Source organism: Erinaceus europaeus, chromosome 7 (assembly GCF_950295315.1).
Source record: "Erinaceus europaeus chromosome 7, mEriEur2.1, whole genome shotgun sequence".
Classification (NCBI taxonomy): Eukaryota; Metazoa; Chordata; class Mammalia; order Eulipotyphla; family Erinaceidae; genus Erinaceus; species Erinaceus europaeus.
Window position 1 is genome coordinate 16,258,842 of NC_080168.1, and position 22,498 is coordinate 16,281,339.

At 45.4% G+C, this 22,498-nt stretch overlaps 1 protein-coding gene across 2 annotated transcripts in view; it reads right to left on the reverse strand.

Moving 5' to 3' along the window:
* The window catches only part of ARPC2 (actin related protein 2/3 complex subunit 2), a 37,688-nt gene extending 19,288 nt beyond the window's left edge, over positions 1-18,400 (reverse strand). The window contains exons 1-6 of one of the 2 annotated variants that reach the window (XM_060193905.1): positions 18,260-18,283; positions 17,963-18,044; positions 8,727-8,761; positions 7,282-7,342; positions 6,724-6,836; positions 1,301-1,346 (exon numbers count right to left, since the gene is read on the reverse strand). In XM_060193905.1, the coding sequence (XP_060049888.1) occupies positions 1,301-1,346; positions 6,724-6,780 (103 nt within the window). In that variant the 5' untranslated portion in view covers positions 6,781-6,836; positions 7,282-7,342; positions 8,727-8,761; positions 17,963-18,044; positions 18,260-18,283. Of the gene's footprint in view, positions 1-1,300; positions 1,347-6,723; positions 6,837-7,281; positions 7,343-8,726; positions 8,762-17,962; positions 18,045-18,259 lie in introns of both variants that reach the window. The other variant, XM_007519963.2, reaches the window with a different exon arrangement.
* Between the last annotated feature and the right edge of the window lie 4,098 nt (positions 18,401-22,498).

Sequence of the window (22,498 nt, forward strand, 5' to 3'; positions counted from 1 at the left end):
AGCCAAAACCTGGAAGCAACCCAGGTGTCTAACAACAGATGAGTGGCTGAGCAAGCTGTAGTATATACACAATGTAATACTAATCAGCTACTTTAGCCCATCTTGGCTGGCGCTTGAAAAAATCATGTTAAGTGAAATAAGTCAGAAACAGAAGGACGAATATGAGGTGATCTCACTCACAGGCAGAAGTTGAAAAACAGTATCAGAAGAGAAAACACTAAGCAGAACTTGAACTGGAGGTGGTGCACTACACTAAAGTAAAAGAATCTGGGGTGGGGGCAGGATTCAGGTCCTGGAACATGATGGCAGAGGACTTAGTGGGGGTTGTACTATTATGTGGAAAACTGGGAAATGCTATATGCATGTACAAACTATTGTATTTACTGTTGACTGTAAAACACCAATCCCCAATAAAGAAATAAAAGAAAAGGGCAACAAAAGGGAAAATAAATAAATAAATAAATAAATAAATAAATGAAATAGAAGAGAGGCTGAGATTTTTGTTGCTTAAAAATTTGAGAATTGGGGCTGGGTGGTGGCGCACCTGGTTGAGCACATGTATCACAATGTGCACGGACCCAGGTTTGAGCCCCTGGTCCACACCCGCAGGGGGAAAGTTTTACGATTAAAATAAAGATAAAAAAAAGAAAAAAATACAAAATCTAAAAATAAATAAATAAAGAAAGAAAGAAAGAAGAGAATCGGGACGGCAGTGGCCCACCTGGCTAAGTGCCCACATTGCAGCGCACAAGGACCCCGGTTCAAGCTCCTAGTCCCCACCTGCAGGGGGAAAGCTTCACAAGTGTGAAGCTGCAGGTGTCTCTCTCCCTCTGTATCTCCCCTACCCCTCTCAGTTTCTCTCTGACTCTATCCAATAATAAATAAATAAAATCTAAAAAAAAATCGTGAGAATCATAAATACTTTTCCTCCTTCTCCAAATGTGCAGGGTACAAAAAAAGATTTTTCCAGGGAGCTGGAGGTGGGAGTCAGTATTTGCTTAGTCTTCCCACAAACAGGTGGCCCCCTGACTGAGACATTGAAAGAGTCACTTGGCCCCATCCAGTAAATGTTCAAAACGGCACTCACTGGTTCTGGATGTCATAATGTGTACCTATGTCAAGTATGTACACAAAGTAAAGTCCCTTAAATGCTACTTTTATGGAAAGCATTGAAGCAGGAACTTGGCCAATGTGGAGTTTGGTAAAAAACATTTATAAAACAAGTAATATTTATCGAGACTGTTTGCCTGAAAAAGCACAGTACAAAAAGGATCATGTCCACACTCACATTACTACATACCTGATTCTGGATTCACCAAGAAACTCCCATACACTCTCTTTAGTAACTAGAAAAAAAAAAAGTTAATGTAAAGGCAAAGATAACTTCATAGTTTTACATAACCACTACACTATTTCCCCAGCCCTTATTTCATTATTTTAAAGCACTGTACTTGCCAAACTTCACCCAAGCCAGTATCAGTATTCTTCCAAAATTTCACTTCATGGGTGGGAGACTAGATACAGGGGGAGAAGCAGATTTTTCTAAGCTATCAAGGAAGTCACTTGCAGCATTGAGATTAGTATGCAAAAGGTTAGTCTAGCATGTTTTTTAATCAAGACTCATCTTATTTACCACATCACCAGCTTTTTTCTAGACTAAAGGATATATAAACTGCTGGGTTTACAGGGTGCTGTATGTTTGAAATGTCTTTGCTACGTTTTAGTTTTTCAAAGTAAATGACAATTATCAAAGCCCTTTATACACTTGTCAATTTTTATTCCCTGCCTGTGAAAGCTTCATCTGGTGGAAACTGCTCCTAGGATGAAGAGGTAGCTATTTGAAATCAGAAACAAAGTAAATATTAAAACCACTAGCAACCTAGTAACTTTTCCAATGCTTAATTGTCTTTATGTGTTTAGGAGGCAAAACACAGACAAAGTTTATTCCTAACTCTCTTTAAAGACTTGTAATTGGGGAGGTGAGGGAGCATGGCCACCCCTTAAGTGAGCTGAACTGAGGTCAGTGTGCTAAATAAAGCTCAGCGGTGTAGCAGGCTGCAGGGTCTTATCTCATTTCCAGGCAGCCCAGCAAAGTCTAAGACCATCTCCTCATTAGCACACCAAATACATCCGTTTTTGGGATAGTAAATAATAATAGTAGTAATAATAATAATAATAATAATAAAAGGGGATAACAATCTATGGCAGGTTTAGTTAAAAGCAAACAAATGCACAAATTTTTTTTTTTGACCAAAGCACCTGGATCCTCTTATAGGCAAGTCCTATGTGATACATTGCACATCACCCTGACCCTAAAATAGTGTAAATTGTAATAGTCATGCATGTTTGAAAGAATTTTAAAAAATATATTGCTTTATTTTAATGAGATATATACATATACACACAGAGAGAGATAGAAAGAGAGAGAGTGGGAGTCGGGCTGTAGCGCAGCGGGTTAAGCGCAGGTGGCGCAAAGCACAAGGACCGGCATAAGGATCCCACTTCGAACCCCGGCTCCCCACCTGCAGGGGAGTCTCTTCACAGGCGGTGAAGCAGGTGTGCAGGTGTCTATCTTTCTCTCCCCCTCTCTGTCTTCCCCTCCTCTCTCCATTTCTCTCTGTCCTATCCAACAATGACGACAACAACAATAATAACTACAACAATAAAACAACAAGGGCAACAAAAGGGAATAAATAAATAAATAAATAAAAGAGAGAGCGAGATGGAGAGAGAGAAAAGAAATAGAGTACTGCTCAGTTCTGGCTTATGATGGTGTGGGAATTAAACCTGGGACTCTGGAGCCTCAGGCATGAAAGTCTCTGCAGAACACTCTTCTACAGAGAAAAGCATTAAGGCTACAGGACAGTAGAGCCCCGTCTGAGGAGGCACTTTGCCTTGCTTGCTCACTTTTGGCAGGGGGAGGCAGAGACGGTGCAAGTGCAAGAGTCACAGCACAGAAGCTCCTTCCGATGCTGCGGGGACCAGAATGGAACCTGGGCTGTGCACACGGCACAGCACTATCTGAGTGAGTCATTTTGCTGGCCTGCCGGGGCCTTGGGCATGTCCTATTTCAGCTCTCTGGACTGTTTTCATTCCTTCACCCACACACACTTGGAGGAGGAGCTCCCACGTGGGCTGCATGCATTGGGTACAGGCAGATACCCTACCTGCACTCACCTGCACTCTGTGCTCACACACTTGCACACAGTGATGTACAATATACAGCTGTGAGGCCAGCAGTCTTCCTTCTAATCTCATTTACTGAATTCTTTGAATATTAATATTTTTTGTTTGTTTGCTTTTTATGAGAGTACTGCTCAGCTCTGGCTCATGGTGGTGTCGGGGACTGAACCTGGGACTCTGGAGCCTCAGGCATTAGTCTCTTTGCATAACCATTATGCTATAAACTCCCACCCTGGCTATTAATCTTAAAACAACAACATTTATATGGGCTAGGTGGCAGTGTATGTGGCAGAGCAGACATGTTTAAAATCTCTAGCTACCTATACATGTATACATACATATCCATATGCATATATGTGTTATATATAGTAGTGAGAGTGAACCAGAGCATATGTCATGTCAGGGATCTAAATCTTTGTGAGCTCATCACTTTACCCATTGTGCCACCATTATTAATGTTTCTTTTTTAAAAAAAAAATTTATTTATTTATTATTGGATAGAGACAGAAAGAAATGGAGAGGGAAGGGGGGGGGGAGAGAGAGAGAGAGAGAGAGAGCGCAAGAGAGACAAAGACACCTGCAGCCCTGCTTCACCATTTGTGAAGCTTTCCCCCTGCAGGTGGAAACCAGGGCCAGGTCCCTGTGCAGTGTAACATGAGTGCTTAACCAGGTGCACCACTGCCTGGTCCCCACATTAATGTTTCTTATTTATTTACTGACAGGACAGAGAAATTGAGAGGGGTCGGGGAGACAGAAAGAGAGACACTTTTAGCACTGTTCCTGAAGTTTCCCTCCTTTAGGTGGGACCAGGGTTGTTGCACATGGTAATGTGCACATCACTGCCCAGCCCCCTAATTTTTTTTTCTTTTCAAAAACTTCGTTCCCCTCCCACCTTTGTAAACTTTAGCATTCTTTTTATTTAACCATTCCCTGTAAATGGGAGAAATGCGTCTACCTGCGAAGCCTGGATCCTGAGTGGCCCTGCAGGCATGACCAGTGACCACACTCATTCCTGTAAAGGCAAAATCACACCACACATAGCTCCTATTTGGTGACCATGCAGCCAGCCACTGGTGAAATAACTTTCACAGAAGAGGAACTGAAGGGAGAGGTTCAAGGTCAGAGTCTGTTGGTGGTACAGAGAGATTTGACCTTCAGGTGTCCAATATACCATTTCTTCTAAAGAGTCTGGGAGAAAACCTCTCTTAAGAGTTTTACCCAGCATGCTACCTCTGAGCTACCATTCTAGTCTCTGTGCACTATTGGCACTCAGAGGAGAGAGAAATCAGATGTGGGAAAAACCATAGCCTCTAGAACTTAGTTTAATTCTAAGCTTATTAAGCTAATATTCTGAGGTCTAAAAGGTTCTTAAGAACCAAATTTATATTTTAGCTCCCCCACTTTGGCAAAACCAGCCAACGCCTCCTTATTTTCTTCATTTGCACTTTTAATCATGATTCACTTTTTCTTGTGCTTTGCACCATGTGCTCTTAACCCTCTGCGTTACCACCTGGCTATGATTCACTTTTCAATGATGTGCACTTCCTCTCCCAGCCTGACATTAGGAGAGAGGTGGAGGCAACCTACCATCCGTCACCACCAGTCTCTCCCACCCTCAGAGAGGCTTTCTGCCTTGAAAAGGAGCCTGGGACAAAAGGAACAAGTTTCCTGTGGTTATGACAGGCTGGCCACTGTTTAACCAGCCCGGGGAGCCATTTACTGTGCACTCTGCTCCAATGCTCTGAATGTTCCTCACCCCACCCACATAAGTGGGTGGGGTTGGTTCTTTGACCCTTGTGGTAGCTGCAAGAATAGCAGTATGTTCTGGTGGGTTCCACTGTATGGAAAGCAATGGCCAGAGAAATTTAAGAAATCCAACTTAACACTTTCCTTCCCTGCCAAGGATTACTGTAGCACACCTAGATCTTGGGGGGTGGGGTAGAGGTGGGAGGAAGAAGGCGGTGTGTGTGTGTGTGTGTGTGTGTGTGTGTTGGTGGTGGGACCTGTCTAGAGGATCATTATATATATTTTCAGCAGCCTATTCCCAAACTAACAAGTCTTTCCAGGAAGTTATAACCAATCTAAAGCACCAATCTAAATCTTAAGAGTCACTCCTTTCTTCTTGCCTTTCATTTGGCAAAGAGAAGGGTTAGATATTATCTTTCATACAGCAATGCTTCCCATATGTTATATAACTAGATCTTCCTTCTGAAGCATTTCTTTTGCACATAAAACAACCCTAACTATAATTCTTGAAATGCTTCTTCCCCCTTGAATTTATGAGGCAACTTAGTAAAGTTTTGTCTCTTAGCTTCAACTTATGGGGCACATCAATTGCATGTGAACAACTACAGTAAGTCAACACCTGTAGTGCCTGGTATTTCGTTTGGTCAAGATCAATGAGTGGGGGTCAGAACTGGGGATTAAACCAAGGGCCTTGCACAAACATGACACAACTGAGTGGCATGATCCACCCTCTCCCCCTTTACTTTTTTTTGGGGGGAGGGAAGAGAGGTGCCCCACAGCATCACTTTACCAGTAAAGGAACTCCCTCAGCCCCTAGTGCTCCATGGGGTGCTGGGGTTTGAGCCTAGGACCTTTCTGCTAGGTAAGGCACAAAAATCTCTAGCTGCCAGTTTCTCAACTCCAATTTTTTTTTTTTTAAAACACTAACAGAAAAAAAAAAAAGCAATGAAATTTTGATGCATACTTTTGTAATCAGTCTTTTCCATTACATCAATTATAAATAATGTAAAAGCTGCTACTGCTAATCAGAAAGAAAACAGAAAAGGCTGTATCTTCCATTCACCAGATTAAGGGGAACCTAGTTTGTAAAAACTAAAAGATATCTGAAAACTGATTCAGGAACTGAGTCATACTTCCTGCTTCAGGACCCAACCACAACGTGCGCACACTGGTGTAATAGCATTTTTTCTTCCATAAATGGTTCTCCCCAGAGCAAATATAGTTCAACAGGAACCAAACCTGCTACTTTAGCTATTGAAAGAAGCTACTGAATAGACAAGGCCAGCAGGAGTTTTACAATGCACAGGCAGCCTTTTTTTTTAAATGGCCCCTAAAGTCGTAAAGAAGAAGAGATTGAAGAGTTCAACTTTAAAGAACATTAGGGGGAAAAAAAAAGTAAGGGGAAAACTGGTACCTAAATTTCTAGCACAAGAAATTCAGATCATACACTTTAAACAAACCATAATATATATCTGCCTGGCAACGTTACAAAAACAGAAAATCCATCTCTGTTTCGATAGGTAATATTTTTTGTAAGGAGAGAATTCTGTGGGGGCATTTTTTCTGAGAACTAAAGTGGTTTTGTACTTGTTTTAAAATAAGCAAGCAAATGGGCTAGACTTTTTTGTTTGCTTGCTTTAGAAACACCTTCTTTCATTTCATTATGGGGAAGGGAGTCAAGAATTCTTGCTGAGGAGAGCATCCTGTCCAGACAGAGTGGAGTGATTCATGGCCATGATCTCTACAACTAAATGTAGGATGAAACAACAGTCCCCAAGGAATTGTTCGACTTACCTCATCAGCACCATGTGCCTGAAGTTCCTTGTAAAATTTCAAAGAAATACTGACCATCACTTTTGTTTTATCTCCATTAGGATTTGAAATATGATAGAGGACACCATCAAAATCTGCAAGGAAAACAAGCCAAACTGCTTACTTGGGAAGTGAGGAAAACTGGTTCAAAGTGCCTACCTCCTAAGTAACAGACACGTGCAAACGGAAGCCCCCTTTATGAGAAGGCAGGAAAGGAAAAGGCATCTATTTAACTGTCATGTGGGAAGTCAGCAGAGACACTGGGATAGACTGGTGAGTACCTATCTCTCTGTTCTTCTAAAATTACAAAGCAAGTCTTACGTCAATCACAGCTTAGCTCTAAAAGAATAATAATAATAATAAAACACCCTTTTATTGTGACTTTACATATAAAAGTAGAAAGAACTCTTAATGCCTATCATGGGTCTTCAGCAATTAGCACACTGCAAATCTTGTTGCATTTAGACATATGCCCAATGATTTATTCTGAAGTAAACTCAGACACCCTATCATTTCATTCACATATAGTCCAGAACGTACCCAGAAAATAAGGACTTAAAAAGATGACGGGCGGGAGTCGGTCAGGAGTCTAGCGGTAGCGCTGCAGGTTAAGCACACATAGGGTGAAGTGTAAGAACCTGTGTAAGGATCCCAGTTCCAGTCCCTGGCTCCCCACCTGCAGGGGAGTCACTTCAAGGCAGTATAACAGGTCTGCAGTTGTCTTTCTCTCCCGTCTTCCCCATCTCTCTCCATTTCTCTCTATCCTATCTAACAACGATGACATCAATAACAACAACTACAACAATAATAAAAAAATAAATAACAAGGGCAAGAAAATGGAAAACAAACATATATATATATATATAAAAGATGACAGGCGATTCTGAGCACCCACTGTCCCTTTGGCCCAGGCTATGGTGCTGCCCTGGCCATGACCGCAGGCCTGGCGGCCAGCACGTCTTCAGCCAAGTCCTTGCAGCTAGTTGGCGGGCTGATGGACACAACGTGAATGAGGAGAGTCTGCTCAGGGCGCTGGATTTTGTGCTCAGAGTACAAGGCGAGCAACAATGCCTACCACGGCTTGACGGCAAGCAGGTGATGTCTGGGCTACTTCTTAGATGTGGAACTCGGTCAGACAACATGAACTAAGCCCCATCCCAAGCTGGCCTGAACCTTCTACGACCAGCTTCAGCTGAAGAAAAGAACCATCTGCTCCTTCCATATCTACACTGTGCTCTGGATGGGCTCCATCTCCATGGTGAGGTCCGGCTGCCAGGACGCCTAGGATCTTACCGGGACAGGCTGGGCCATGCTGACCAGCTCCCTTCCTGTCCCTGTCCCCCACCCCTCCCCAGCTATTAAACCATATGTGGGTGATCCTTCATCACTTTACAAATGCCCGGGTGCAGAGTGCCCTTGCCCTCTTTCCATCTCATGCTCAATAAAAACTAGCATTGGCAAAAAGAGAGAGAGAGACAGAGACAGTACCATTGCCATGGCAAAACTTTTAAACTGCTTAATGTAAAACATCCAGCCAAATATTCTGTTTCAAAATAATAAAAATTCCAAACAAGGTCACACACTGCATTCGGTTCTAAGGTTCTTTTTTTAAAAATATTTATTTATTTATTCCCTTTTTATTGCCCTTGTTGTTTTACTGTTGTAGTTATTATTGTCTATCTTTGTTGTTGAATAGGACAGAGAGAAACAGAGAGAGGAGGGGAAGACAGAGGGAAAGAAAGATAAAACACCTGCAGACCTGCTTCACCGCCTGTGAAGCGACTCCCCTGCAGGTACTGACAAAATTAAACCTAGACAGCTAAGAGATCAGTAGATAACTTTTCAGTTTGCTTAATCGGTGAAATAATTATCTAAAATAAAGACCTCAGAAAGACTCGACAAATTGTAGCATTCAAAATGTCAAGGCTTATTTAATTTTCTAAAAATGTGCATTTTCTTAATTGGGTTGAGATAAGGACACTTACCTGCAAATGTTACTTCTACTGCTTCTGGTTTGTTTCTGTAAAACAAATGGAAGTCCCTTAGTTAAGACAACTGTATGGCTGCCTTCAGGGGATTTGCAAAGGCTCCTGAGTTCTATTTAAGATGCCACCATTCTGGGCTATTTAATTTAAGATCCCTAGATATGGGCTGGCAGTTTATTTTTTCACCCATCTAAACCTCTGGACTCAATTTAAGGTGAAGTGAAAAATAGATAAAGCTTCTGTTTTCTAGTAGTTGTCAAATCTCCACTGTTTCAATGTTCCCCTTCAATTCTGGACTCCATTAGAGCATGATCTATATGTTTGTTAACGGGACCCACAAAATATCATCTCTTGGTATTTCCCTCACAAAGCAACAGTGATCGAAGTATGATGTGAGCTGGAATACTGCTATGTAGAATGTACAATGGATTTAATTAAGGTGAAAGGATGATTTCAGGTCATAAAAAAACAAAGTGCTAATTAATTTCAAAGACAATCCAAATGCCCGGGGAGATATCTTAGTGGGTACAGCACGTTCCCTGCATGTGTGTGTGAGGTCCTGGGTTTGACTCCCTTATGTATTCCAGAGCGGTGGTCTAGTGCTTCTCCCTCATGAGACATTTAAAGTCAAGACAAAATGAAAGACAGTCTTCCCACACATAGTTCCCTCCCTTTCTGTCACCACGCGCTGGCCACTCCCTTATGAAACTGCCGGGATGCATTGGATCGACCTTCTCGTGGTGCATCCCGTGAGTACCCATTCATTGGGGAAAGGGACGATCCTTCCTAGCCGACTGAATCCACATGGATCCCAGTCACTTTCAAAGCCAGCAACAAGCAGCTCCTGACAGCTTTCAACCTGACGCTGTTGACTGGCTACGGAAGAAGGGCAAACGCTAGAAAAAGAAGAATGAAACTGCCTTTGCCTGGTCTATTCCTCATGTTCTGTGTTGTAACTCTAGGGCTTCACTTTCACTGAAAGTGTAACGCAAAGTAACAAAACCAAACACTGACACCTGTTTTCCAACTTTAGCTTTCTCACAAAAACTCCCTCCTCCCTTGTTTCAGAAAAGTGATCACCCATATGGCTTTATTTTCTCACCCACTCATCTATAAAATGGGAGAACTAGAGAGATCCTACCTACCTCACAGCCTTGCTAAACATAAAACAGGCTGATTGCAAAAGACTCCATCCTGGGAGGCACGACTGCCCAAGCTTGGCCCGACACATAGACTTGTATTTGATAAATGCCACTGAGTTATTACCAAGGATGACATACATCCCAGCTATAAACACTGATGGTCAGTTAACGCCCAGGAAAATCTACTTTATATGCTTTTCCCACTTGTACTCAGAGCCCATTAGCAGGACAGAAACCAAGACTCACTGTCTTATCAGTCAGTCACTTCGTATTCAAAGGATTCCCTTTAGTTTTATGGGCTATGGGGCAGGACACACACATTTCCCTGTTGATTCTTACCCAACTTGCCCAGGACCTCACAATCAATTACATGTTTTTGATAGTCTCTCTGCTCCCTCACTCATGAAAGGAACTGATGCCAAGTTGCCCTCCAGGGTTGCTGGGAAATCAGAATATATAGCATGGCTTATGAGTGCAGAAAACCTGCTGCAGAGACCAAACAATCCCTTTTAAGGAAACTGACTTGTATTATGTTAGTCTTATGGAAACAAACAAACACCAATGACCTAAAACTATATACAAAGTTCTGCCCTGCTCTTTCTTCCTTTTCTTTTTCTTTTTTTAATATTTACTTATTTATTCCCTTTTATTGCCCTTGTTGTTTTCTGCCCTGCTTTTTCAAGCCATCCATATGTGGTTTAGGAAAAGCACTTTGGGGCATCTAAGGATGAGAACTAGATGGAAATGTAAATTGCCTCTGATCTTGCATTTGAAACTATAGCCAGGAAACCAAGGCAATGAATGGCCAACAGCCTCACTTAAGGAAGGCAAGAGCAAAGAGGAAGAAGTGCAAACACTTGTCTAGGGACCATGTGAGTGAAACACTAAGAGGCCAAGAAGCAGGAAGAGGCACAGAAGCACATGTTCCTGGGGAAAGTTGGCTAAGCAGAGTCAGGATTGAAGTTTATACAAACCCACACTGCATCACTTCACTAGTGGCTGGCTTTCTGTTGTTAACCTTTAGGCTCTAATTCAGTCACTAAAAGACTTAAGTTCCTCACTCACTCCATCAATAGATTAAAAAAAAAAATTCAAGTATAAGTAAACAAGCTGAGGGTTCTAAGCTATAAACATGACTTTTTCTAGGTCATAAAATTCCCTAGGCACAGATCCCTAGAGGGATAAGTCCCCAAGATCTGTACCATGTGGTGTGCTGCCTGACTGGGGGCTATTTGGCAAATGGCCGCCATTAATATTTTATTTTACTATTTATGGCTGCCGACAAGAGCATTAAACTAAAAGAGATATCCCAGTAAGTCACCTGGGAGCTAGAGGTTTGAGAACTCTGTAGCAGCACTAGTAGACTGCGCCGGGTGTGAAATAACCTCTAACAGGACTGGGATTCAACTCTGAGAGCAGATGTCTATAAGGAGCAAGAAGAATGGTCTGGAGGAACAGATAAAGAGAAGTTATGTTCTGTCTTACCACCTACTACAGGAGTGGTGGGGAACAGTGCTTCTGTCAAGGGGCCCCCTTGGCTATTTGTAACATTATTTGCAGGGCATCCGAAACTACCCATTAAAACCTGAGCTCTTACTGAATTTCCAGCACCACCTCCAGTTGCCTCTGCAGGGCGGGCTTCCCCTCACCCCTGCTTGCAGTGAGTTTCATAGCAGAAAAAGCTAGTGGTTCAGAGTTGACTGTTCAACTTCTGTCCCTTCCTGGCTAAGTTACCACAACGTTACTCAAGTGTCACTGAGCCTCAGGTTCCCTTCTAGAAAACAGAGATGGGGTGGGGGAAGGGAGACAGCATCATGGTTCTGCAAAAGACTTTCCTGCCTGAAGCTCTGAGGTTCCAGGTTCAATCCCTAGCACCACCAAAAACCAAAGCTGAGCAGGGCTCTGATCTCTCTCTCTCTGTGTATCTCTCAAAATAAATTGGAAGCCCAATTAAGATGACTGGTGTATAGCAGAGTCTTGTGATTAAATCAGATATGCTGAGGTAGCATGTCCTTAGGACAGCCAACGACGGCCACCTCTCCAGATTCAAAGGAGGACTCGAAACTTTACATCAGGCTCAACCTGATGCTGTTGACTGGCTACAGAAGAAGGGCAAACGCTAGAAGAAGGAGGACAGCCCAGGAGCATGGTCTCCTGATTAGACCACTGTCACTTTTAGGTGTGATATGTAACAAGGACTCCCCAGTAAAGGGTACCTACACAACACTAGACACACAGTAGTTAGACACCAAATATCCACTCCCTCCACACTTCCCAAGAGCCCTAGCTTCCTCAGCTATAAATGGAAAGTGCTACCTGCCACACAGGTACATTTTGAAATTGAATGAAACTATGTCAAAGCTGATGGAAAAGTGACTGGCTTGTAGAAGGTGGTCAATAAATTACTTATTCTGAGCCAGTCAGATGGCTCAGCAGTAGAGTGCATGACTTGCACATGTGACCCCAGGTTCAATCGGCAACACTGTGAAAGACAGAAAGAAAGAAGAAAATGAGTGAAACAGGATAGGTGGTTGCATATATATATATATATATATATATATATATATATAGTAAGAATAATTAAATAAAATTTTTTTCCCCGTCCCAGGGAAGAGTAAGGAGAGCAGACTTGAAGCCATGGCTGGGAAAGACTCTGGGATGATGTAGCCCTCAGAATCAGGAATCTGCCAGCAGCAGAAGACCAAGTAGGACCCCCTGTTACGGAATGGAAAGCACAAAATGTTAAACCATATTCAATTCACTCAGATGGATTTCAAGAGCTATTTTAAATTTTCCTAGAGAAAAATGTTTTATCCTTTTTCTAAGGAAACTTCCAGAATGTCACTAATCAGTCAGTAAAAAACTGGGTAAGGGGCCGGGTAGTGGTACACCTGGCTAAGCGTATATATTACAATGCACAATGACCAGGGTTCGAGCCCCTGGTCCCTACCTGCAGAGATAAGTTTTACCGACTAGTGAAGCAAGACTGCATGTGTCTGTCTCCCTACCCCTCTACCACCTTCTTCTCTCTTGATTTCTGACTGTCTCCATCCAATAAATAAATAAAGACAATTACAATTTTTAAAAAAAGCTCTGGGTAACTATATTACCTCATCATGTGTTCTCATTAAACATCTTGGAATTTCTACTCCTGGGTGCATCCAATCCCCCATCTGGGTATGTGTCTTTGAGACACCTTTCCATGAACCAAAATAGAAGAATGGCTGAATTCAGCTATCAGGCTCCTGTCATGCTTTCTGAGCAAAGCCTATGAAAGTGGACTATATTATATCAGAGGTAGTCCTGCTTTCTGCTAAGTCATACCTCAAAATATAGAGGACAAAGAGAATCTAAAAGCTGACTTCAAGGGGGTCAGGCGGTAGTGCATCAGGGTAAGCACACGTGGTGCAAAGTGCAAAGACCGGCATAAGGATCCCAGTTCGAGCCCCTGGCTCCCCACCTGCAGGGGAGTCACTTCACAGGTGGTGAAGCAGGTCTGCAGGTGTCTATCTTTCTCTCCTCTTCTCTGTCTTTCCCTCCTCTCTCCATTTCTCTGTCCTATCCAACAACAAACGACATCAACAACAAAAATAATAACCACAACAAGGCTACAACAACAAGGGCAACAAAAGGGGAAAAAAAGGCCTCCAGGAGCAGTGGATTCATGGTGCAGGCACAGAGCCCCAGCAAAACCCTGGAGGCAAAAAAAAAAAAAAAAAAAAAAAAGCTGATGTCAGAATTACACAATTGCAGAAGAAGCTCCTGAAGAAACTAAGGACGAATTGGGATCTGACTTCATCCACCCCTGCAAGAAGACATTTGCTGTGCTGAGCACACACATGGCGGATGCTGGAACAAACTGGCCACATCACAGCCCCCACGGAGTCACCAGTGTGGCGGAGAGTGGAGTGGAGTTCTGGGGCTTCACCCTAAAGCCTCCCAAGGAGGTGAGGGGCAGGGGAGCTGAGTCTAACTATAATGACCTGTAAAAAGATCAACCTCTGTTTCTCCTAGAGGCTTAAGCAATGTCCTAATTCCAAATCACTTCCACCAGTCTCTGAGGACATATGCAGCATATTTGGGAATGAGAACAAGGTATCAGCAAGATTTAATTTATTCCTTCTCCAGTTTCTCCTCCCACAGTGCTCGCCCACCCCTCCTGGCACTGCCTGCTCACTGAACTCCACTCCCCCTCACAGAGCCACAGCTCCCCACAATATGCACAGCTGTGGCAGGGAGCCAACACACACTTAGAATCAACAGACATTCGCATCTGACAGCATTTTCTCAATTTAGACTCCAGACTCTAGCTAAGTCAACAGGCCTAGCTTCAAAGGTTGAAAAGATGCCTGGTGTGTATATAGTAACAAAAGAAGTCAACTGATTTGCCAGATTACTTTTTCTTTAATCAAGGTCTGAGCAAGAATTCTCAAATGAACAAGGGATGCTAGCAACAAGACCCGAGCAGAAAGTTATTTGCAGTGTTGAGTCTACAGTCTTTTTTTAAGTTGTAACTTTTCCCCTATTATCTTTATTTATTGGATAGAGACAGTCAGAAATTAAGAGGAATGGGGGAGATAGTGAGACACACACACACCCCTACAGCCCTACTTCACCACTCACAAAGCTTTCCCCCCTGCAGGTGGGGACAGGGGGCTTGAACCTGGGTCCTTGTACACTGTAATGTGTGCACTCAGCCACTTGGCCTCAGCTGTAACTTTTTTTCTTTCCGCCTCCAGGGTTATTGCTGGGGCTCGGTGCCTGCATTACCAATCCGCTGCTCCTGGAGGCCATTACCCCCTTTTGTTGCTCTTGTTGGTTAGGACAGAGAAATTGAGAGATGGGGAAGACGGGGGGGGGGGGGGGGGGGCACCTAAGACACCTGCAGACCTGCTTCACCAATCCTGAAGTGACCCCCCCCCCCGCAGGTGGGGAGACGGGGACTTGAACCAGGATCCTTAGCCCATCCTTGCGCTTGGTGCCACGTGCGCTTAACCCACTGCGCTACCACCCGGTCCCCCAGCTGTAACTTTTTAATCAGTTACATTCTCTTAGTTGGTGAGCTGTCAAGGAGACAACTTACCAATAACTGTCATTTTGTGAAAGCATATGAGTCGTTCCAATCAGCTACTTTCCCAGGAGGTTGGTGGAAAAAAATAAAGTGCAAGTTGGAATGACTCTTAGGCTTTGCTGAAACTTCCTTCAGATTAAAAGGTTATCGTGAGCAAATGTATCCTGCAACCCTTTAGATGGCAAGACTGCTTTCCCCAGAGGAAAATTCAGACTTTTTAAGGAGGATGTCACAGACCATATCAACCTTAAATGGAAAACCTGCAACTATTCTCTGAAATATACACCACAGAACTATTTTTAAGACTTTCTCAAGCTTGCATCTCCAATAGCAGAGCAGAGCAGAGCAGAGCAGAGCAGAGCAGAGCAGAGCAGAGCAGAGCAGGTAAGTCAACTGAACTTTCTGCAGTGGCGGAGATGGTCTGCTTACTGCTGCGCCGTCTGACTCCAGCACCAGAGTTGTGGTGAGGGTGACAGAGGAACTCAGTCCTATTTATTTTTATTGTACTTTAATTCTGATTTAACCTTAACTGGCCACACACAGCACTGGCGGTAGTACGGGCGCTCCCTCTGCAGGAAGAGTTGAAGAGTGGCTCCTGAACAGGCTGCTCTGAGCCTTCGTTCCCCCAGCTGGTTTACTCTTTGAGGCAGAGCTGGGTGGAGCTGCCCTCTCAGGAGGCGCCCACATTGGCAGAGCCATGCAAATCTCCAGGGTTTCTCCTCCAGAAAGAAAGGGTCACACCCTTTCTTTCATGGCTTTCTCTGGTCTCCACCCCAGTCCAGCTCACCTCACCTCACCGCCTCGATCTCTTTACCAATAGGCTCTCTCATCAGGAAGGCTCCCTTTCTGTTCCTGTCTGCAGCCGGGCACGAATGTGAATGGTTATCATGCCAGTCATCCTCTGCTGAGGTTCTGGCACAGACACACACCTTGATAAAGAGTTAACTATTTCACTTTGGCCTCGTCTTGCCGGTGTGCCTGACACTTGCTTGGCAGAAGCAGGCCTCTGCTGGGGGGGTGGGGGGGGCTATGTGTGCCATCCCAGGAGGGCTTTGCCTCACAGGCTGGACAGCTTTTTTCAGCTGAATAGGCTTTGAGTCCACTCAGGGTCACATCTCAAGAGGACGGTGGGCTAGAATCAAAGCCAAAAATTGTAGCTTTGCCCCAATATTTAACACTGCTACGGCATGTACATTCTAAAAGCAGCACACATATACTCTCCTCCAACTGCTCAGCTCTGGCTTCATATGCTGGTGCTGGAGATTGAACCCGGGGCCTCAGAGCCTCAGGCATCAAAGTCTTACGCAACCACTATGCTATCTCCTTGGCCCCCTACTTTCTTTTAAAAAGAAGTTTTATCTTAGGCTTTGCGGTATGCCACATTTCCCTGAATTCCCCAGATGCTTATTCACTCATTTTACAGAGTACTTTTCTTAAAGTGAGAGACGTGAAATTCTGAGTAAAGGGAAGCATTTTGGAGTCCCAAGTCACTAATATCCAAACAGATGTAAAAGTACTCTTACCCTGCCAGGCATGCTTCTACCTGAAAACACACAGGGCATTAACCTTGCAGACTATCTGAAGACTATCCAGATCTCATTCTTTGCTAGTTTGGACTTGAGAATGCATTTAGATCAGCTATGAAAATGCAGAAGTTAATTTAACTTCCTCCTATGTGCTGCTGCTCAAAAAAAGTACTGGAGCAACCAGCCAAATTAAGACTGAGCTGGCTCGTTTGAATATTTAAAATGCAAAGGATCTGGTGAGTGAGGGGGCTGGAGGCAGCAGAAAGCAAGGCAGCCCAAGATACCAGCAGAGGAAGCCCCTGGCAGGAAGGAGCTGTGCTCACTGTAGGGGATGCTCCAAAAGTCCTGCTTTGACAGATAAAATCTGTGGTCTTATAAAGAGAAAGGAGACAGGCAAGACATTCAAGCAGCGGTGAGTGGCTTATTTTTCAAGTCTCTCCAATCACAAGTTCACTGAGTGGACCTAGAATTTCCCCATGGCTAACCCTCCCTGGTCTGTGGATTTTTTTCCCTTTCTTTCCTGTCACTACTCCCTAGTTCATCAGAAACACGGTGCACTTATTTCCTCAAGTGTGAAGCCCAAAGAATGAAGTCCCACGATGAGGAGATGAGGTGTGTGTGTGTTGCTGGCCACAGGCCACTAAAATCCAGAAGCAAGACTCCAATTTCTTGACTCCTGGCTTAAGCATTCTTAGAATAATAATAATAATAATAAAGCCAAGAGGCTTTGGGGAGGAAGAGGAGCGCTGTCCTGTCTCCTGGCATGACAGGAAAGGCCGCCTAGTTCAGATGTGCTAACCTCACCTTAAAAAAAAAGTCAATGGGAAGGAAAGGTTAATCGGGAACCTAGCAGATTCTGGGGGTATTTCTAAGCTGTGTGTGAACCTGGGCCAGAACCGAAATCACCAGCCGGGGACTCGGCCAGTGGGTGGGGACAGGGCACTGGAACCTCAGCGGTGAGATAAGGAAGGGGTGTGGGATGGGCAGGCTGTTAGCTTTGCTTGAGAGATCTGTTAACAAGATGGCCCGTGTCTCTGGCCGCTGCCGGAACCAGGGCAGGGAAATCAGGCGAGGGGGCGGCGTTATTATTATTACTACTTATTATCTGTAACCCCTGCTGCGGACTGGGTCCGTCTCCCCTCCCGGGAGCAGGGAGATGAGGGTGGGGAGGGAGGCGGCCGGGGCGATCGGGGAGCCTGCGGCTTCTTCCCTTCCTCCAGCTCCGGGTGTGGAAGGGGGATTCTCGAGGACTCCAGGCAGCCCGACCCCGGGGCGGCCTCCTCCGGGGACCGGGACCCCGGGGGCCCCGCAGGTCCGCTGCCCTTTGGCCCGCGCACGCCGCCCCGCCGCTTCCGCATCCCTCCCGCCGGCCGCTCCCCGCGCATCTCGGCCCCGAGCCCCGCCGCCGCCGCCCCGCACTCGGCCGGGCCCCCCACCGCCGGCGCCCCCGCCCCCGCCCCGAGCCTGATCCGCTCGGCCGCCCCGACGCGCGCTCACCCGGCCGCCGCGTTCTCGAACTTGAGCGCGAGCGTCTCCTCGATGATGCGGTTGTTCACCTCCAGCAGGATCATGGCGGCGGCTGCCCCGGGCAGGGGAAGGAGAAACAAGGGAGGGTGAGGGTGGGCAGGGGAGGGAAGGGCGCCGGGAGCGGCCCCGCTGTCCCCTGAGGAGGGGGCCTGGGTGGGGTAGGAGGTCAGGGGAGCCGCGGAGCCGGGGAGCGGGGCCGGGGGTAGGGGAGAGGCGCGCGCCGGCCCGCGCACGCAGCGGCTGTGGAGACACCCCCACCCGACCAACCTGGCCCCAGAAGCCTGAACCCGCCTGCCGAGCCGCCGCCACCGCTGCCGCCTCACCGACAAGCCCGGTCCCCGCCCAGCCCCCGGCTCCAGCCGGCCACTTCCGCTCTCACACCCACTTCCGCTCGCCGCTCGGACGCGCGGCCCCGCGGCGCCATTTCCGCCATTTCCGCTGGGGTACTCGTGCGCGCGCACGCAAGTGCGCCGGGGTCGCGAGGGTGGGTGTGTGCCGGAGGTCCCGCGTGCGCAGGCGTGGTGTGGTCTCACCGCTCACGCTTTCTCATAGTCCTTTCACATTCAGCCTCTCGCCGGCTGTCAGTGCGCAGGACCTGCCCACTGTCCGACTCCTCCCTGCGGCTCGTCTCCGAGCTCCATCTCTGCTCTTCCGGCCCTGTCGTTTCAGAGAGCTTCTCTACCGGGAGCTAAGTCTCTCCCGTCGTTTGCTGGCGACCCTGTGCGCTCAGCTTGTCACTGTCGTTTGTCCCCATCCCACGCTAATGGCAGCCTGCGGTCCTGTCACACGCTCGTTTCTGCGGCGAGTATTCACGGACTTCCCCCCCCCCCCCCAGCTGGATGCAATTCACCGAGGCCTGGAATTTAGGGGAGGGATAGCTCAGGGGGTAGGGCGCGTCTCACCCTACGACAGACGTGGGTTCGAGCCCCTCCAGTGTTAGGCGCCCAAGGAAGTTGTAGTGCTAAGGTGTTTCTCTGTCTCTCTGCCAGAATGAAAATGGCCCTGAGTGGTGAAACGGACACAAACACACACACACACAAAGGCATTGAAGTGTAGGAATGAGAAGCCACCTATGTGAACACTTCACCCTGGATTCCTGTCATGCCTCCACTTCTGCCCCTCTGGGCGCCTGAATGTGGCAGGGAGGGTAGAGGGATCAGAACAATGAACAAAAACTTGTTCTATAAGACCCAGATAGTTCTTTATGTATATGTATATGTATGTATACATGTATTTTTTAAAAGTTTTAATTTCTTTATTGGGAAATTAGTGGTTTACAGTCAATAGTAAAATAAAATATAATTTGTACATGTGTAATGTTTCTCAGTTTTCCACATAACAATTCAAACCCCACTAGGTCCTCCTCTGTCTTCCAGGACTTGAACCCTTCCTATCACCCCAGAGTCTTTTACTTTGGTGCAATACACCAACTCCAGCCCAAGTTCTGCTTTGTGTTTTCCCTTCTGTTCTTATTTTTCAACTTCTTTTTAAAAATATTTTAATTTTTTACTATCTTTATTTATTTATTGGATAGAGACAGCCAGAAATTGAGAGGGAAGGATTGGATAGAGAGGAAGAGAGACAGACACCTGCAGCCCTGCTTCACCACTCCTGAAGCTTTCCCTCTACAGGGACCAGGGACTCAAACCTGGGTCCTTGTGCATCATAACATGTGCGCTCAACCAGGTGCGCCACCACCGGCCCCTATTTTTCAACTTATTTATTTATTCCCTTTTTATTGCCCTTGTTTTATTGTTGTAGTTATTATTGCGGTCTGTCTTTGTTGTTGGATAAAACAGAGAGAAATGGGAAGACAGAGAGGGGGAGAGAAAGATAGACACCTGCAGATCTGCTTCACCACTTTTGAAGCGGCTCCCCTACAGGTGGGGAGCCGGGGGCTCCAACCGGGATCCTTGTGCCAGTCCTTGCATTTTGTGCCAAGTGCGCTTAATCTGTTGGCTACTGTCTGACTCCCTATTTTTCAACTTCAATGAGTAGGATCATTCCATATTCTTCCTTCTCTTTCTGGCTGATCTCACTTAACATAATTCGTTCAAGCTCCATCCAAGATGAGGTGAAGAATGTGAGTTCATCATTTTTTTTTATTATTTAAGAAAGGATTAATTAACAAAACCATAGGGTAGGAGGGGTACAACTCCACACAATTCCCACCGCCCAATCTCCATATCCCACCCCCTCCCCAGTAGCTTTCCCATTCTCTAGCCCTCTGGGAGCATGGACCCAGGGTCATTGAGGGTTGCAGAAGGTAGAAGGTCTGGCTTCTGTAATTGCTTCCCCGCTGAACATGGGCGTTGACTGGTCGGTCCATACTCCCAGTCTGCCTCTCTCTTTCCCTAGTAGGGTGGGGCTCTGGGGAAGCTGAGCTCCAGGACACATTGGTGGGGTCTTCAGTCCAGGGAAGCCTGGCCAGCATCCTGGTGGCATCTGGAACCTGATGACTGAAAAGAGAGTTAACATACAAAGCCAAACAAATTGTTGAGCAATCATGGACCCAAAGCTTGGAATAGTGGAGAGGAAGTGTTAGGGAGGGTACTCACTGCAAACTCTAGTGTACTTCTGCTTTCTTACTTTGGTGCCATACTCCAAACTCAGTCAATTTCTGCTTTGCGTTTCTACTTTTTTTTTTTTTTTACATGCATAACATTCCCCAGATTCCCATTTAACAATACAACCCCCACTATTTCATTCATCATTTTTCATGAACCTGTATTCTCCCCACCTACCCACCCACCCCAGAGTCTTTTACTTTGGTGTAATACTCCAATTCCATTTCAGGTTCGACTTGTGTTTTCTTTTCTAATCTTGTTTTTCAACTTCGGCCTGAGAGTGAGATCATCCCATATTCATCCTTCTGTTTCTGACTTATTTCACTCAACATGATTTTTTCAAGGTCCATCCAAGATTGGCTGAAAATGGTGAAGTCACCATTTTTAACAGCTGAGTAGTATTCCATTGTGTATATATACCACAACTTGCTCATTTATTGTTGGACACCTGGGTTGCTTCCAGGTTTTGGCTATTACAAATTGTGCTGCTATGAACATATGTGTACACACATCTTTTTGGATAGGTGTGTTTGGTTCCTTAGGATATATCCCCAGGAGAGGAATTGCAGTGTCATAGGGTAGGTCCATTTCTAGCCTTCTGAGAGTTCTCCAGACTGCTCTCCACAGAGGTTGGACCAATTGACATTCCCACCAGCAGTGCAGGTTCCTTTCTCCCCATAACCTCTCCAGCATTTGTTGCTGCTATCCTTTCTGATGCATCAGGTTCCTTTCTCCCCATAACCTCTCCAGCATTTGTTGCTGCTATCCTTTCTGATGCATGATATTCTCGCAGGAGCAAAGTGGTATCTTATTGTTGTCTTTATTTACATTTCTCTGACCATCAATGACTTAGAGTATTTTGTCATGTTTGTTGGCCTTTTGGATCTCTCTCTCTCTTTTTTTTCTAAGAGGTTTTATACTTTTAATTCCATGATCAATTTTGAGTTGCTTTTTAAAAAGTTGTTTATAAACTGGAAATATTGACAAGACCATAGGATAAGAGGGGTACAATTCCCACCACCAGAACTCCGTATCCCATCCCTTCCTTGAAACCTTTCCTTTTTTTTTTTTATTGGGGAATTAATGTTTTACATTCAACAGTGAGTATAATAGTTTGTACATGCATAACATTCCCCAGTTTCCCATATAACAATACAACCCACACTAGGTCCTCTGAATCCTTCATGGACCTGTATTCTCCCCACCCACCCACCCACCCCAGAGTCTTTTACTTTGGTGTGATGCGCCAATTCCAGTTCAGGTTCTACTTGTGTTTTCTTTTCTGATCTTGTTTTTCAACTTCTGCCTGAAAGTGAGATCATCCCATATTCATCCTTCTGTTTCTGACTTATTTCACTTAACATGAACTTTTCAAGGTCCATCCAAGATTGGCTGAAAATGGTGAAGTCACCATTTTTTACAGCTGAGTAGTATTCCATTGTGTATATATACCACAACTTGCTCAGCCACTCATCTGTTGTTGGACACCTGGGTTGCTTCCAGGTTTTGGCTATTACAAATTGTGCTGCCAAGAACATATGTGTACACAGATCTTTTTGGATGGGTGTGTTGGGTTCCTTAGGATATAGCCCCAGGAGAGGAATTGCAGTGTCATAGGGTAGGTCCATTTCTAGCCTTCTGAGAGTTCTCTAGACTGTTCTCCACAGAGGTTGGGCCAATTTACATTCCCACCAGCAGTGCAGGAGGGTTGCTTTGACCCCACAACCTCTCCAGCATTTGCTGCTGTTACCTTTTCTGATGTATGACATTCTCACAGGAGTGAAGTGATATCTCATTGTTGTCTTGATTTGCATTTCTCTGACAATCAGAGACTTGGAGCATTTTTTCATGTGTTTCTTGGCCTTTTGGATCTCTTCTGTGGTGAATATTCTGTCCATGTCCTCCCCCCCATTTTTGGATGGGGCTATTTGTTGTCTTG